General features: G+C 54.0%; 1 protein-coding gene across 12 annotated transcripts; it reads right to left on the bottom strand.

The window, feature by feature from the left end:
• Nucleotides 1-32: 32 nt before the first annotated feature.
• CDK16 (cyclin dependent kinase 16) lies at nt 33-14,762 on the bottom strand. 12 transcript variants are annotated; one of them, XM_087860289.1, is made up of 17 exons: nt 13,954-14,355; nt 10,713-10,796; nt 9,312-9,519; nt 8,572-8,705; nt 8,345-8,470; nt 8,192-8,248; nt 7,981-8,095; nt 7,203-7,297; nt 7,051-7,113; nt 6,676-6,799; nt 6,358-6,478; nt 6,152-6,249; nt 5,966-6,071; nt 5,837-5,900; nt 5,583-5,673; nt 3,394-3,471; nt 722-1,225 (listed from the first exon to the last, which is right to left on the bottom strand). In XM_087860289.1, the coding sequence occupies exons 2-17, from the start codon at nt 10,716-10,718 to the stop codon at nt 1,110-1,112; spliced, it is 1,602 nt and encodes a 533-aa protein (XP_087716415.1). In that variant the 5' UTR covers nt 10,719-10,796; nt 13,954-14,355; the 3' UTR covers nt 722-1,109. The 12 variants fall into 12 exon arrangements, with proteins under 12 accessions (XP_087716408.1, XP_087716409.1, XP_087716414.1 ...); XM_087860282.1 differs by lacking the exons at nt 10,713-10,796; nt 13,954-14,355 and adding an exon at nt 9,763-10,685 and having other exon boundaries at nt 33-1,225; XM_087860283.1 differs by lacking the exons at nt 10,713-10,796; nt 13,954-14,355 and adding an exon at nt 9,763-10,683 and having other exon boundaries at nt 707-1,225; nt 5,837-5,879.
• Nucleotides 14,763-17,537: the final 2,775 nt, after the last annotated feature.

The raw sequence follows: 17,537 nt of genomic DNA on the forward strand, positions 1-17,537 counted from the left end.
ACTGGTTCAGGAGACCTTCTCAGGAGGGTTCACAAAGTCAAAACTATTTCCACAATACTTTGTCATTGTCATTCTCTCTTGCATGTGTGGTGGAATATTCCGAGGCTACATCAGCAAAAGCTCTTTAGATGTCCTCAATTTTTAATATAAGGGGATCGTGACCAGAAAGTTTAGAACCATTGCACCAGGCCAGGGGTTCTCAACCTAGGCACAATGGACATTTCCCTGTTGTGGGAAGCATTGTAGGATATTTAGCTGCATCCCTGCCCTTTACCCACTGGATAGCAAGTTATCATCCCCTAATCATCTCGTTCCCGGAAGTTGTCTCTATAGACATTGCCAGTGTTCACTGGTTGAGAACCACTGCACTAGGCTCTGCCATCCTTTTCTGCTGGGGCTTCCAGCCCTACCTCTTGTTGATAACTTGGATATTTCACTCTCTGGCTCCCTGTATCTACCTGCCTGCTGGCTTCCCCGACCTGACCATCCTACATACTCCCTAAGACACAGGCTCATGATTCTGGCTCTGGTTCGGTGACCTCCTTATCACCACCACCCATCCCCACAAGCGAGACCACAGCTTGCCTTCCCATAGCTCTAAGCTCATGCACACAGCTCCCCGGGCCTGGAGTGTCCAGAATACCCTCTCCCTGCACAATTTCAAACACCCATCCACTGGATATCATAATTTCTATTTTCAGTTAACCTCTATAGAGCAGGGATTGTGTCTTTATTACTGCGATTCCATCCCCTAGCCCAGACCTGGCACAGCTGAGGGTTTACAACTCGGTTGTGTAAACTCTGAGGGAGAAGCGAACAGCCCTTTCACCCCAGGGTCTCTATAATGGCACAGTTGGGTCTGGCACGGGGCAAGTAGCTGCTCTTCAAGCGCAGCTGAATCCTGTCATATTCTCTGAATTGCCTCTTCTCATTGCCCCTCTGCAGACTCCCCCTCCCCATTTACTGGGTAGCCTGTCCTTCCTACAATTCAACAAGAGGCCTCCCTCCCCAGGCCTAGACTGTTTGGTTCCTTACCTTCCAAAGGCCCACCTCTGCACACACCAATGACCCTACCACTTCCCAGAGCAGTTGTATGAATTCTAGTCCTTTTAAGTCTGGCCTGGCAATCCTGCCTCCTTTTGCAAGGTCCTCATTTTCCCAGCCTCCCTTCCTGCCAGAGGAATGGCACTGGAAGTCCGTTGAGTTGTTTGTGGAAGGTTCAGGCCTGTTATAAGGAAATAAGACAGGAAGGATGTCCTGTTTTCCCTGCTTGTTTCCCCATCTCAGGGAACATGGCAGCCATCATGCAATCGTTAAGGCTGCAGGCTGAGATATCACCAAAGTGCTTACAGGGGCACCGTGGAATGATTAGAGGTCCTTGGGCCACCACCGCTGGACTTCAGTAACCAGCCTTAAGTTAGGCTTATTACCTGCAGTAGCCATTGCGTCCTTCTCAGTTATCTCACCCACGCCCATGGTTTGTTACTTCCTGGACACCAATAATCCAAACTTCCAGTTCCATCCATTGATGGCCCCACTCCTGAATTTGACCCATTAAAGGATTCCCCTACCTACTCAGTGGTCCAAAATTTACCCTCCTCTCATACTCCAACTGGCCTGCCTCATGGTGTCCAGTTCTGACATGTGGTCATACTGGGCCTCTCCTCCCTACCTCCTGGTCTTATGGGGCCTTCCCAAGTGTCTTGCAAACAAACAGCCCCTCCACATACACCCATCTCCACCATCTGGCTTCGCCATATTCTTGGGTGAATCTTCTCTCTGCTTCTTAGTTCATCCTCTATTCAGCCTGCCCTACCTGCTTCAACTCAATGTTCTACTATTGGCATGTGCAACCCCCCAGATGCCTTTCATAGTCATGCCATGTCCCTAGCCTATCTTAGTGCTCTCCTAGACAATGGGAACCAGTTACGAATTCTCCAAGGTCCCAGGACTCACCTTGGATTGAGCCCACCCCCACCCCTGCAGGGACTTGCAATCAGGTTTTTCACTTTAGACTTTTTTAATATTTCATACAGCGATTATGGTGCATTCAGGAACCCAACCCCCCAAACCCCACTAGGAGGGCCCCCACCCCAGCCCTCCCACCCCATTTGAGGGCCCCAGGTTTAGAGTGGAGGACGGGGAGGTAACCACCCATCTGGGACTGACCCCAGAGACTGTCCCTGCCCTGCCTCACCCTCCCCAGGGGTTTGGGGATAACGCCTGGGCATGGACCCCCATGCACCCCTCTGCCCCTGCTTGTGCACATATACACACTATGGCTCCTTGAAGAGTTGGTCAGTTCCTGGCAGGGCCCTACTCAACAGCACCGAGTGGGACAGGGGCAGGAGGGTTGGGCTAAGGAGACCCTGAGAAGGAAGGAGGCCCCAGCTATGGGACTGCAGGAGGGAAAGAGTGGGGGCCCCCCACCTCGTCCACCTCCCAGAGTCTCCGGTAGTCCCCAGGTCCCCCTGCAGCCGGGGACGGCAGGCGAGGGGGGGGGGGGTTAGGAAGGCGAATGGTGGAGGCATGCTTTCCTTTAGCCGACCCGGGTCTGGTGATGGTCAGGGTTCCAAATAGGGACTGTGTCCCTGCCTTGGAAAGGCTGGGAGCGGGGCTTCATTGCACAAAATACTGTGGGAGGGCCACACGCAGGGGGTGGGGCCCAGCCAGTCTGTATACAGAGATATTGCATTTAAAAAATGAAAACCTCATTTAAAATAATTAAAAAACAACAATGAATGAAACAAACAAAAAAAGGCCCACACAACATGAGGCAGGTGGGGCAGGCAGGAAAGCAGGCAGGGAAAGCCTCAGACCCAAGGCATTGCCACATCTTGTTTGAGTCGAGATCCCCAGCCTGGGCTAGCTCCGGACCCCTGGCTGGCCGTGGGGTAGTGGTCCTGGGGGAGGATATGACGGGGAGGGGGGATAGGCCTGGCCTCAGTGTGGGAGGCTGGCACGGCCATGCTGTCCGCCGGCAACTACCGAGACAGAGAGAGACAGACAGACAAGACAAGACAAGACAAACCAGGCAAAGGAGCGATGAGAGCTTTGTTAGCACCCAGCAGACAGGCCAATGGGTGGGTTGACAGGCCAATGGTCGGGTGTTCGGACAGGCAGCAGGGGACATGTGGGTAGGCGAGCATGAGTCAGGCAGGTAGGCAGGCAGCAAGCAAGGAGGATGCAGTTGGGGGCTGCCCTGTGAGGGGAGTGGCATCCCTCCAGCTGCTGCCTGCTGGGGCCTCGGTCTGTGGCTTAGAACTCAGCTTAGAACTCGGTGTCCACCACGCGGAAAGCTGGCCTGCCTGCAGGGGAAAGCAGAGCGGATGGCTGTTGGTGGATAAGCAGGTAGGTGGCTGGGGCAGTGAAGAGGGCAAGGGCCACACCTACCTGAGTCAGGCATTGATGAAGACCGAAGGCTGGCCTCCTTTTGCAGCTGGATCTCCTTTAGTGCAAATATGGAAGTAGCTGTGGGTGGAAGAGAAACAGTGGGAAATGACCCACAGGGCCATCCAGGATCACCTCCCACATGGCCCCATTGGGGAATTACAAAAAGTTGCCTTTTCTTTGAGGGGCCTGACTTTCACCTATCAAATAATCCTTACACACAAACCAGCTACAACGAGGGAATATGGAACATGGACTATTACACGACACCAGGAATTCAGTAATTTTGTCAAGTGTGATAATGGTATTGCAGTCTAGGTGATGAATGGTATTTGGGATTTGATTTAGTTTAATCCGGTGGGGAGATACAGCAAGCAGGCCAATTTTTTTAAGGTATGATGATATTGTTTTTAAGAAATATTTTAGAGATACATGCTGACATTTATAGATGAATGATATATCTGGGATCTGATTCAAAATAATCAGAGGGAGTACAGATAAAACCAGATTGGCCACAAGTTGATCACCTGATGGAGTACTTGGGGACTCATACTATTTGGTCTAACATATAAATACACATAATTGTACCTATTTTTTTAAAGAAAGATCTTATTGGGGTGGGCGCCTGGGTGGCTCATCTGGTTAAGTGTCTGCCTTCGGCTCAGGGGTCCTGCATCAAGCCCCACGTGGGCTCTCTGCTCAGCAAGGAGCCTACTTCTCCCTCTCCCTCCTGCTCCCCCTGCTTGTCCGCGCTGTGTCAAATAAATAAAATCTTTAAAAAAAAATCTTATTGAGAGAGAGACAGAGAGAGGCATATGGGGAGGGGCAGAGAGGGACAGGGAGAGACAAGCAGACTTCACACAGAGACCAATGCAAGGCTCGAACTCATGACACGACACTGAGATCATGACCTGAGCTGAAACCAAGAGTCAGATGCTTAACCAACTGAGCCACCCATGTGCCCTTATTTTTTTAAAGTAATCTCTACACCCAATATGGGACTCGAACTCACAACCCCAGCATCAAGAGTCATAGCTCCACTGACTGAACCACCAGGCGTCCCCAAATATATATCGTTTTTAAGTATCCATATTAAAAAGTTTTTAAAAATCAGGCATAAAGGGGCGCCTGGGTAGTGCAGTCAGTTGAGCGTCAGACTCTTGGTTTTGGCTCAGCGTCCTGAAATTGAGCCCATCAGGCTCTGCACTCAGCGTGGAGTCTGCTTAAGACTCTCTGTCCCTCTACTTCTGCCCCTCCCCACTGCATACACTCTAAAACAAATAAAGGGTGCCTGGGTGGCTCAGTCAGTTAAGTGTCCAACTCTTGGTTTTGGCTCAGGTCATGATCTCAGGGTCCTGGGATCAAGCCCCATGTCAGGCTCCATGCTCAGCTGGGAGTCTGCTTGAGGACTTCTCTCCCTATCCCTCTGCCCCTCCCCACCAACTCACACTCTCTCTAAAATAAAGAAATCTTTTTAAAAAATCAGGTATAAAAAGAGAGCACCCTGTGTGATTACATTTCTATATGCTACAAGGATGGGGAAAACTTGTGCTGTTAGAAGTCCAACTAGTGGTAACCCTTGGGAAGGGGCTAGGAATAACTAAAGGAAACAAGAGGGCACCTTCGGGGGTGCTTCTCACATCTTCTTTTCTTTTTTTTAAAGATTTTATTTATTTGTCAGAGAGAGAAAGAGCAAGAGAGCGAGAGAGAGACCGCACACATAAGCAGGGGGAGCAGCAGGGAGAGGGAGAAGCAGACTCCCTGGTGAGCAGGGAGCCCTATACAGGACTCGATCCCAGGACCCTGGGATCATGACCTGAGCCAAAGGCAGACGCTTAACAGACTGAGCCACCCAGGAATCCCTCACATCCTATTTTTTGACCTGTTTGCCTGTCACATGGGTATGTTTAGTTTGCGAAAGTTCATTGTGCTGTATACTTATGATCTGTGCATTTCTTCGTATATATTTTATAAGAAAATGTTTACTAAAAAAGGGAAAGTGATGTTGCATCTATTTTTATGACTGTTTGAAAATTCCCATGAAAGGTAAAAAGGAACCAAAAACCAAATAATTTTTGTAATAAACACATCACATGTCTGAACAAGGGTGTGCCCCCTTAGAGATGACATAGCCAGAGCCCTGCACAACCTGCCCAGTGTCCTATTCTCCACCCCCCACCAGCTTCACTCACTGTCAGGAAGTTTATGGATCCGATCCCCCAGACTGAGGAAGAATGGATGTTTCATGGCGTCCTCTGCGGAGATCCGATTGCGACCTTCAAACTGAGGGGAGGGCAGGGGCGGCGGCGGCAGTGGTGGCGTATTGAACACCTTCAACAGTAGGCCTCTCTTCCTCCCCACCCCAGACTGTACCCCTGGAGCTCCCCCGTTTCCCCACACCTAGAATCCCCTAACCCCCAAGGCTGGCCCAGGAAGGTGGACTCACCTGCAGCAGCTTGGTGAGGAGGTCAGCCCCATCGCTGTCAAGTCTACAGCAAGGACAAGGGGACCTGCTTTAAATTGAGTTTGGGCACTCTTGCCCCTAACACCCACCCAACCCACCCACCAGACTCACCGGGGTGCATGGCTCAAAAGGGCCTCGGCTCGATACTTGGGGTAGTTGTATGTCTTGAACTCTTCGTTGGACAGAATGCCTGGCCACGTCTCCTCAGTTGGGGTTCCTGGTGGGGAAGAGTTACCCTAAGCACCCACAGGGCATCTCTAAATGTCCCCACAGCTCCTAGGGCTCATTCCCCCTCACCCAAGATGCGGAAGATGAAGTGCAGCTGTTCCTCCACTGTGGAGCCTGGGAAGAGGGGCCGGCCTGTGGCCATCTCATAGAAGATGCAGCCCACACCCCTAGGCAGGGAGGGCACAGTGAACAGGGAGGCGGTTGGCTGGTTGGCCATTGTGACCAAGCCACCCCCTTCACCACATGGCTCCTGCCACACTTCCACCTGTCCTCACCACATGTCAATCTGGGTAGAGTAGTCCGTGGACCCAAGCAGAATGTCGGGGGGCCGGTACCACAGTGTCACCACCTCATTGGAGTAGGTCTTCGTTGGAATTGACTTAGCTCGGGCCAGGCCTGGGAGGTTGAGAGAAGGGGCAGCTGGAATTGAGGGGGTCCCAGGCAGTCTGGGGGAGAGCACAGTTGGGACTGAGGGAGTCTTAAGCAAAGCCTGGAGAAGCTGAAGGGCACTGAGATTAGGTGGTCATGAGGAAGGGGGAGTATAAGAGGGTAAGGCTGGGGCATCACTGGGAAGAAGGGGGAGGCCAGGGTACCAAAGTCTGCCAGCTTCAGCTCTCCTCTCTCGTTGATGAGCAGGTTTTGGGGCTTGAGGTCTCGGTGTAGCACCTTCTGCCGGTGGCAGTAGGCCAGGCCACGGAGCAGCTGGAACAGGAACAGCTAGGGACCCAGGAAGGGCAGGTGGAGGTCAAAGGGTATCCAGCAGCCTGACCCCCAGCAGACACTGCTCCCCTCCCAAACACAGACACTGAGCCCAGAGCCTTATCTCACGAAAGAGGGCAGGGTCCCAATGCCCTCCAAGGGCTCCCAGCAAAAAAGCCAAACGGGAAAAGTCTGTTTCTGGGAGATTTGTGGGGTGGAGTGGGTGAGTGGGGGCCCCCGTGTGCCCCTGCTTCCTGCCCCACACCCACTTTCACGTTGTGCATGTTGATCACGTTCCCACAGTCATCCAGGTACTGTTTCAGGTCCTTGTCCTGAAGAGAGAAGAGGAGATAGAGGAGAGAAGAGGAGATAGTGGCCATCTCCCCGCCTCCCCCCAGGACCCACTGCCACCCAATCTTACCAGGTACTCAAAGACAAGGGTGAGGGACTTCTCCGTGTGGATGATGTCATGTAGCGTGACGATGTTGGCATGTTTGAGGTCCTTGAGCAGGGACACTGCAGGAAGCATAGGAGTGAGATGGGGGAGTCAGGACCCCACCCTCAGGATAGAGGATAGATGAGGACCAGACAGGGATGAGCCCACAGTTTCTTTCTTTCCCCGTGCACTCTGGGGTGGTGGCTCACAGCCACTGGCTCTAGCCCACCCAATGCCAGGAAGGTGTGTCCCTATGTTCCGGATGTGGAAACTAAAGCTCAGAGAAGAGTATGGAGCAAGAATCTGTGATTGCAGCCCCAGGCTTATGTGACATTAGATTTTCACAACCTGTTCTTGATTTATGGAAAGGGGTTTTGCTTCAACCCACAGTAGAGAGGCCCACAGCTTCGTGTGAAATTGAGTTTGCACATAAAATTTCTATGCAATTCAAATTCATTCTGTGTGACAGTCTGACTAGAAACTGTCATGTCAAGGAAACTGGTGAGCACTTTCGTGGGTGCTCTCAGAACCAAAGCAAGCACCCTACTTTCTAATTCCTTGGCCTCTTCTCCAAATGGGAACAGATTCCTGGTTACCCTGATTATTATCTAGGTATCTGCATGATGGGCACTTTCTCATGAAGCCCAGAGTGTCAGAAGGGAAGTCTCAAAACCCCCAGTCCCTGTTCTCACTATGGAGCGTGTGTGTATGTGCCATGGGGAGAGCCCGGGAAGCCTGGGACAGCCTTCCTAGGTGTTTGTACCTTCCCGGATGGCGGTGCAGGGTGCCCCCTCTTCGTGTTCCAGTCTGATCTCCTTGAGTGCCACAAGGTTGTCTGTGAGCTTGCTTTTGCCTTTGTAGACGGTGGCATAGGTACCCTGGGGTGTGAGGAAGAGTGATGGGAGGGGAGCTGGAGGCTGCAGAAAGTTCTCACGGACCCCATCCCCACCACAGGCCTCATGATTGTCTCTCACCTCACCCAGCTTGTCCAGCTTGATGTAGGTCTCCAGTTTCCCAAAGCCAATCTCAGACTGTGGGGTAAAGGGGCAGGTTGAAGCAGGCTCATGAGAGGGGACTAGGGAAGAGAGAAGTGGGAGGAGGAGAGGACAGAAACAGAAGACGCTCACCAGGCTGACACGGCGGAGGCGGCGGCTGAGGGGCTTGTCGAAGATAGGGCTATTGAGGGTCAGCTTCTCAAGGTAGCCCTCAGGCAGCCGGATGTCGGCTGGTAGTGACAGGCGCTTGTTGATGTCCTAGCAGGCAAGAGAGGGGGGAAACAGGACCATGAGCTCCACCTCCCCTGGCTTAACCCTCTTTTCTAGCCCCACCACCAGCCAGACAGGGGGTTAAGCACCTCAGTGGAGATCTTGCGTGGGGGATGGTTGCGCATGCGCACCCTCACTGGCGACTGCACCTCATCCGAGGACGTGGCTGAAGCCTGGTCACTTTCCCCATCAGACCCCATCTTCAAGTCCTCATGTACAATCTCTGGCAGTGAGGACAGGGGGGAGGAGGGCAGACCAGTTGAGGTCTGGAGCCCCAGGAACCCCCTCCCCAGCATAACACATTCCTTCACCACACATGTACACACAAGCCCCCAGAGCAGCCTGGAGTCCCTCAGGAAGAGAGTGGCAAGGCCCAGGGAGGTTCAGTCAGGCTTGGACGGGTTGAAAAGGGGTGGAGGGGCAATAGTCACCTAGTGGAGCACCCCATTCCAGGGGTGAGCTGAGACTGGTGCTGGCCCAGGGCCAGGAGGCAGGCAGCGGCAGAGTAGCCAAAAGCCCTGGGAAGGCGGGCCCAGGGCAGGCAGGCACCCGTAGGCCTGAGGGGGCCACAGCAGAGTGCAGGAGAAGGGCAAAGGGAAGGTTGGGGCAGCTGCAGCAGGCAGGGCACTCTTCCTCCCCCCTGAGGCCTGGGCACAAAGCCAAGGAAAGGGACACAGATGGGCAGATAGAGAGAGGGTGTTGAGAGGATGGCAGGGAGGGGAGAAAAAATGGAGAAAGGAAAACAGAAATAACACAAGTCTAGGGGAACTCGGCTGGGAGGCAGCACCTGGGGACCAGTCTTGGGGGCAAGAGCAGTCAGTAGACCTACCTGGTGCAGAGCTGAGTGGGCCCCGTCCAGAGCGAGGTTCCCCAGGAGCGGCACGAGTGGGTACCTCTCCAAGGTCACTGCCACCGCCACCCCCACTCTCATCCAGGCCTATCTGTTCAGGGGCACCATTGGTCTTGTCCACACCTCGGCCCCCTCGGAGTGTCATCGACAGCTGCCGCTTGATCTTCTTCATCCGATCCATGGCGACCTGAGCAGGAGGGATAGATGGGAATGGGTCCCACGTTAGCACTCGCCTGGCCACCATGGGCCCCCTAAAGCCCAAGACAACTTAGTGAGGCACACTGACATGAACTTGTGTCAGTTCCCACCCAACCACTGCGGAGGCCTGGAGCCACTCGGGATTCCCGGAAACCTGGCACAGATGGGGACCCTTGTCAGTGCCTGCCCACCTACAGCCAGTCCCTGGGGACCCTAGTCCTAAGTAGCGCACCTGGGTGTTGAGGCCTGGGTGGCTGGCTGAGGGCAAAGGCCCAACTGGTGGACTGTCGGCCTCTATGGGGGCAGCCTCACTGCGGGAACAAAGGCCTCTACAGCAGGCATTCTCAGGTGCAGCGGTGGTGATGGTCCCAGCTGTGGGTGGGGCGAGGGGCTCGCCCAGGACCGAGGGGCCGCCAATACGGCCCCAGGCTCGCCCATAGAATGGCATGTTCCACCGGCACCAGCCCCACATCACCCCCAACTGCCAAGGCAGAATGTTCCCCACAACCACAAGGACCCGCCCGCCTTCCCCAGCAACCATTGTCACAGTGAGTGGACTACCCCACTGGTCTACTCAAGTGAGGGGTGCACAGAGAGGGGAGTCCTGCCCAGACCCAACCACTGGGTAGGTTGGGGGGGGGATCTCAATAGATGCCAGCTGTCCTGAGGGCTGCTGGAAAGTTTCAATCAGGTTGGGACCCTATGGGTCCCACTCAAGATTTTTATAAGCCAGGCCTACCCTCATTTCTCCTCTACTTGAGAGTGCACATCTCCCTTATCACCCCCCAAAAATGTCTCAGTGCTCAAGGGTGGCCCACAAGGTCTTACCCTTTTCACCCCTTATTATCTCTCTGGCCTCACCTTCCCCTCAACCATTGCTGGTGGCTGATCTGCAACCACACCCAGCAGTCCCACCTCAGGACCTTTGCACTGGCCGTTCCTGGTACGTGGAATACCCTTCCCCCATATTTCAAAATAGCTCACTCCCTCACCCCCTTCGGACCCTTGCTCAAATATCACCTTTTTCATGGATAAACCCTCCACAAAAAACCCTATTTAAAATCTCAACCACACTGAGCTCCCCCTCACTTTGCCAAATTATCCCCCCAGCTCTTATCACCTCCTCAGAAATGATACCATCTACTTATTGGTTTCTATATTCTTAACTGTCTGTCTCCTCACCGCCATAACTAGAAGATCAGCTCCGCCAGGGTAGATTTCTGTCTGTTTAGGTCACGGCTATATCCTGAGGACCTGGAACAGTGACTGACACAGAGTAGATGCTCAAAAAGTGCTTATGGCAGAAATTAATGAATCAGGGGGCTGAGGGCCTAACACCAATCTCTACCAGGATGGACAGGGTAAGTCTGCTACTCGTGAACAACTCCAGAAAAGGTGGCCCAGGGACACTGGCATCGGCAGGAAGATGACCTAGATGGGGCTGCTGGAAGGAACAGGGCCACCAAAAGGCTTAGGCTGGCCTTCTTCTGCTTCCTCCTGGGCTCCAGGCCAGCAAGGAGGGGGAAAGACCTGGCCTAGGAACCATCTGGACTCACAGCAGGGCCTAAGATGGCCCTGGGCCCAAGGGAAGTGGAGCTAGATAGGAGGTGGGAGGATGAGGCTGGGGCTGGATTCGAGGAGAGAAGTGGGTCATCTGTTACCTTGAAATCAGGTGCTTACCCCACTGGTCCCTACACCCTGGTTCTACTTACCTGGCCTCACCACTCCCAGGAGGAGTAGAGGGGCCAGCCTAGCAGAAAGACCCCAGTAAAGAGGATGAGGTCCATTCAGAGAACCCAGGATAACAACAAAAATCCTGACCCAGTAGTCCAAACACAGGACCTGAAGCTGAAGAAGAAGCATGGTCAGCCCCAAAGGCAGTCTTGCATCCATGGTACGAATACCCAGTCGGCTCTGCCTGTTGTGGCAGGGAATGGGGCATCTGGGGGGCGGTAAGTAGGGCTGGATGGAAGATGAGGAGGGAGCCAGAAGGAGCCAGGGTCCATGACCTCTAACTGGAAACTCCAAGGGCTGGACATGTTCCAGAGTTCAGTTTTTTGGGGATTTTAGGAAGACAGGATACAAAATCTGTGTATCACGCAACATTCCCAGCAGGGGTGCCCTGGGCAGACCTTTGTGAACAGAGACACTTGAACATTAATATGCAATAAAACTTTTAAATATTATTATTTCCATTTTCTGAGCTTTTTAGATTTCAGAATCGGGAAGGAGGGAACAAGAAACTGGATACACAACTGCACTCAAAAAAAGGGCATATGTCCTTCCTGACCCCCGAGGACATACACCCATCCTCAGAATACTCTCACACCAAGGGCACTCATCACCTCACACCACACTGTCCACTGAGGACACAGTCATCACACTCTAGTCATCACAATCATCACACAACTCCCACCAAGGACACACCCTCCTCATCCTGTCCAGACCCCCATAAGCACACACTGGCCCCTCAAGAAGGCCTCTCTGCATTTTAACTACCAGTACCTGCAATTTCCCCATTTATTTCTAATCCCCATCAGCATAGGAAGCCCCAACAGAGCAGAGAACTCTGTTTGCACAGGCTCGGGCCCCTCTAAGTTAACTCTCACCACCACATTCTTAGGCGCCTCCCAGGCCCAGCTGCCTATCAGCTTCTCCAAAGCACTCATCCCTATTAACACGCTGTTCCCCGTGCATGATTCTGACCCCTATTAACATGCACTTGGGACCCTCTGCAGCTGACCCAAATTAGCACTCACTGGACCTTCACACTGCCCTGAATCTAATTAACACAAAGTGAAACTTGCCAATCCCTGACCTGACTGTTTTTGCCCACGCTCAGACCCCTCCACAGCTATAACCACCGTTAAACCCATATTCTGGTCCTCTCACTACCCTGTCCCCACCACCTCCCATCAGAGCAAGCTGGACCTTCACTTCACCCTGACCTCTATTAGCACACACTGGGCCTCGCACACTGCCTCCCCATTAGCACACCCTGAACCCTTACTCAGCCCCATTCCCCAGGGACACACAAACACAGTGTTCTATAATGGCCTGACCCTCATTAGCGCACACAGGTCTTCATTCAGCCTGGAGCCCCATTAGCACACACTTCAGCCTTCCATGGTTCTGAATCCACTTTATCACACCTAGACCTTCACGTATTCCTGTCCTTTCTCTCTGCTTCAACTCCTCCACACCTATAATGCCTGTTGGTTCACACCTGAATCCCTTCACAACCCTGATCCTCCTTACCGCACCCCCTGGAACCTCAACACACCCCAGTCCCCCGTGGACACAAGCACACACTGTCTTCACAATGTTCTGACGCTCACTAGCATTTTCCAGACCCCATACTGCTCTGACTCTTCCCCCCAATGGCACACATTTAAGCACCTCCAAGGCTTTAAACCCACACCAATGGTCACTAGAGTTTCATATATAACTGTCCCTTGTCGCATCCTGGAGTCTCACATCCCCTGTCCTCATGGACATGGACACACACACACACTCACACACACTAACCTCACACCATCTTGATCCTTAATATACTGAACCTCTTACGGTGCTAAGACATTTCCCTCACCACTGTGCCCTCCCACCCCATATAACTCCTGGTACCCAGCAGCACAGGCTCAGGTCTTCCACCACTCTGTCTCCATCAGCATATCCTGGGCCTCACTCTACCCAGACCTTTATTAACACATACATGTACCCTCTACACCTAAGACCCCCATTAGCACACTCTCAACACTCCAGTTCTTCCACTACCCTGACCTCCATGAGCACTCTCTGGACCCCCGCACGCTGCAGTCCCTCACGGACAAATACACACTATTAACACCAACCTGACGCTCCGTACCACACACAGGGTTTCAGAGCCCTGATCCTATTAGCATACCTTCTGCTATCTCTACCACCTTATTCCCCATTAACACACACGGGGTCTCTCCACATCTATAACCCCGTTTGCATACCTCAGCATTCCTCTGACATGCTCTCCCCTATCACACACCGTCCGGGCCCTTCACTGCCTCGCCCGCCCGTTAGCACGCGCTGGGCCTCAAGCCCTACACAGCGGTAAGACTTATTATCACATGCTCCGACCCCTCCACAGCTCAGGCCTTTAGCAAACCTCGAGCCTTTCACCACCCACTTCCACAACCTCTGGTCCTTTGATCACCCTGCTCCCCATTAGCACCCACAGGACTGCCCATCCCGTTTCCAGACCGGGCCCAGGGCGGGGCCAAGGTCAGGGAGGCCCCGAATGACCCCCGCCCCGGTGCACTCTGGGAAATTCGCTGGGGGAGGGGGCACATGCCAGCGGTGCAGCCCAGACCCCTGGGCACCGCCCGGGGTCTGGGTTGGTTCTGCAAGAGGAAGGGCAGCCCCCCACCCCACGTCTCGGGGACGCGCTCACCGGCGGGGGCGCGCGAGCAACCTCAGCGCCGCGGGGCCGGCGCGGCGGCGCCTGGGGCGGCGGCCCGGGCTGAGGCCGCGCGACCTCCTTCTCCTCCTGTTCGCCGCAGGCGCCCGTCCCAGTAGTCTTCGGCCATGGCTGCTGGGCCCGGGCCGCCGCCGGCTGAGGAGGAGGAGGCGGCGGCGGCGGCGGTGGTTGAGGCGGCGGCGGCGTCCCGCTCAGCCGGCCATGAGCTTGGCCGCTGCGGGCGATGCCCCCGGGCTCGCTGGTGCCCACTCGAATCCGAGAGCTCACGGCGGCTCGCGGCTCAGAGCCGACTGCTTGCGGAGACGCGGCGGATCCCAGGGCCGAACACCCAACGGCCCAACCGCCGCGCGCGCCGCGCTCCGCGCATGCGCACGCACGCGCCGAAAAGGCTGAAGTGGGAAGGAGGGGACTCACCTCGGACTGCATGTACCAAAAGACCCGTCCGCAGCGGGAGGGGGCGCGGCCATTGCGCGCCCACCGGGGAATGTGGCGCCAGCCCTGGAACGGCGCCAGGGGGAAGTGTAGAGGTTGCTTAGTACTCAGTTCCGATCTTGCTAGAAGTTTGCTAGCGCCGAAGTGGGCAGCAGCCAGTAACCAGCGTGCCGGTCACCACTCGGTCCCCCTACGTGGTCTCACTTGGTACATCCCCATGGTGGCAAACGGGACTTTTGCAAGGAGGAAAAAGACAGATGAAGCAGTCAGTCTGAGTCCCTTGAGGTGCCTCAGAAGGCAGGAATTTTAAAGGTTCGCGAGAAGATGACTTTCCTAGGAGAGGCGGCCTGGAGAATCATTGGCCTTTACCACCTTAGATAGGACAGAGTCTAGCCCCGCCCAGCTCCCCCCCCTCCGCTAGCTCATTCCCACTGTGAACGTGTGCGGCCCCGCCCTTTGAGGTTGTCGCCCAGCCAATCGGATTTGCCCCCTGGGGTGAGGCAGCGCAAGAATGAAGGGCGTGGCTGAGCTGAAGAGGCGTGATTTCACTGCCCCCCGAACCACGCCTCTGCCAGGTTTTCATTGGCTTTCAGCACTGGGGGTGGGCTCTTCTTTTTGTTCTGAGCGCCTCTCTCACTATAGGCCGAATATTCCGCAAGATGATTGGTCAAAAGAGGGTTCAATCGTCTTTCGTCCCGCCTCTAACCCCTCCCATTCCCCCCCCCCTTCAGCAAGACTCACGGGGTGGAGCCTAGGCTGAGAAAAGAGGAAAGGCGGACCTTTAGAGGGGAGGGTGCATTACTGCGCATGCTCGGGACTTCAGGTCGGAAGGAGACCTCTTTTTCTGCCTCACGCGAGCCTTTGCGTATGCACCCTGAATTGGGTTTTCTTGCCTGCCACCTCTCATCTACCTCTTGCCTGCCAGAGCCCCGCCCGTGGCTCTCCCCAGGTCTGCGGTTTTCGGTTTTATTTATTGCGCGCCTGTTGTGTGTCAAGCACTGCCAGCACCCCTAATTCCTCACTCTATGCCTGGAAAACTCCTACCCTATCAACAAGCCCAGCTCAAATGGCGGCAGCTTTTGGCAGGCCTTCTGGGACATCTTTACACTGCACCCCAGTCCAAAGCCAACTTCCCCGCCTCTTCTGGGCTTCCTTTTATGGCAGCCTTGATCACACCGGTTAGAGTTTTAAGTAAAGTTCATACTAGCGAGGATTTACCAGCGCATGATGGGAGTGGAAATACTTGACAAAGACAGAAGTCCACCGCGGGCTAGACCATCAGGTCCATCACTTCTCTGACCTCATTCTCATTTCCTACCTTTCTTCCTCTCACTCCACTCCAGATGCATTTGTTCCCTTCAAGCTGTTTCTGAATAAAGCAGGGCCAATCCAGCTTCGGGGACTTTGCACTTGCTGTTCCCTTTGCCTGGAATATTCTTCTAGATACCCACATACTTCATCCCTTCACGTGCTTTCAAGTCCTTGCTTCAATGTCACCTTCATGAAGGCTTCCCTGAATACCCTATTTAAAAATGCCTACCTGCACCCCCATCATTCGAGACCCCCAGACCTGGCCCTGCAGACCTTTTGAATGACACCAGTCAACTTCTTACAATTTACTTGTGTTTGTCTATTCTGGGTCTCACCCTAGCAGAACATAAGCCCCCGTCAACACACACCCACACACACCCCTCAAGGCGGGGATTCTTTTTTTTTTTTTTTTGATCCATTGCTGTCTCCAATGCCTAGAATATTGTGTCTGGCCCATAGCAAGCACTCCATAAACATTGTGGCAAATGTTTGATGGCAAATGGCTCTAGGCCAAGACAAGAGACAACTGTGTACCACCATTTCCTTTGTGCCTGCCCGGTGCAGGGGGCTCAGTGAAGTGACCTGAACCCTGCCCACTGAACTGTGGACTTCTATCTTCTTGGTGTTACAGTGGTAGCCAAACAGGACAGAAAATGACACGTGTGGGGGGAACTAAGATACAACCAGGATTCAGGGGTTCCAGCTGAAGCTGTTCTTTTTTTTTTTTTTTTAAAGATTTTATTTATTTATTCGACAGAGATAGAGACAGCCAGCGAGAGAGGGAACACAAGCAGGGGGAGTGGGAGAGGAAGAAGCAGGCTCATAGCGGAGGAGCCTGATGTGGGGCTCGATCCCATAACGCAGGGATCACGCCCTGAGCCGAAGGCAGACGCTTAACCGCTGTGCCACCCAGGCGCCCCTGAAGCTGTTCTTGATAAAGAAGTGCTTCAGGTACAATGAGGTAGGAAGGTGATCCAGGAGCTGGGGTGGTGAACAAAGGGACAAAAGTGTCTGGAGAATCAAGAGCTATAATGGGGGAGATAGTGGACAAGGAGCTGGGATAGTAGAGAAGGGGAGCAGAAGTTTGTGTTCAAGTCTCAGATGGTAGCAACAGCGGACAAAGGTGTGGAGTGTTTGGCGTGCTCTTGAGCAGCAATGGAAAAAGTATCTCTGGCAGGAAAACCTCTCCACTTGACCCAAACAGTTAGCATCACCACTAAATAGGTGCCAGAGGTAAAGCACTTCAGTCCCCAACGTCCTGGAGGGGAATAAAAAGGAAGTATGGGAGGATGAGGTCACCCAAGCAGAGTAGGCCAAGGGAAAAAAAAATCATGAGAGGGAGGTGGACAAGGGCGCACACTGTGCCTGGGGTCTGAAGCTGGCCCAGGAGGCAGCAGATGTGGGGGCAGGCTGTGACAAGTGTCAGGCCAGGTTCAGGGATAGGTTGTGCTATTCCCAGTACCCAGGTTTGAATGAAGGCATGAAGGGGTCTGTTTCCAAGTGGGAGAGAGAAGTTGGCTTCTGGCTGTGTGAGGGAGAGGTAGGAGCGGCATCCCCAGGCACCAGGTAGCCAGTCTGATTGGTGCTTTGAACTGTCTGGAGCGCTCAGTCCAGACCAAGGAGACGTGGCAGACACCGGGGCCGAAGGAGCATGGGCAGCTCTGCAGTCCTGGGCGAGTGAACTGCAGTGAGCCTGCTCTAATCAAAACCCCACAGCTGGCTCTCTTCTCAAAGGTAGGAGGCCTGGGGACAAGCAGACCAGGCCTGAGGGGGAGCAGGGTGGAGTGGGAAAGGGATTTTTCCTCCACAGATGT

Source organism: Ursus americanus, chromosome X (assembly GCF_024610735.1).
Source record: "Ursus americanus isolate L20-20 chromosome X, mUrsAme1.1.p, whole genome shotgun sequence".
Classification (NCBI taxonomy): domain Eukaryota; kingdom Metazoa; phylum Chordata; class Mammalia; order Carnivora; family Ursidae; genus Ursus; species Ursus americanus.

Excerpts from the sequence above, each read along its gene's own strand:
- CDK16 (XM_087860282.1), bottom strand. The coding sequence starts at position 10,071 with ATGGTTGCTGGGGAAGGCGGGCGGGTCCTTGTGGTTGTGGGGAACATT. Across the intron at positions 8,096-8,191 it reads AGCTGGACAAGCTGGGTGAG|GGTACCTATGCCACCGTCTA; the intron begins GTGAGAGACAAT and ends CTCACACCCCAG. Across the intron at positions 6,072-6,151 it reads CTTCATCTTCCGCATCTTGG|GAACCCCAACTGAGGAGACG; the intron begins GTGAGGGGGAAT and ends CTTCCCCACCAG.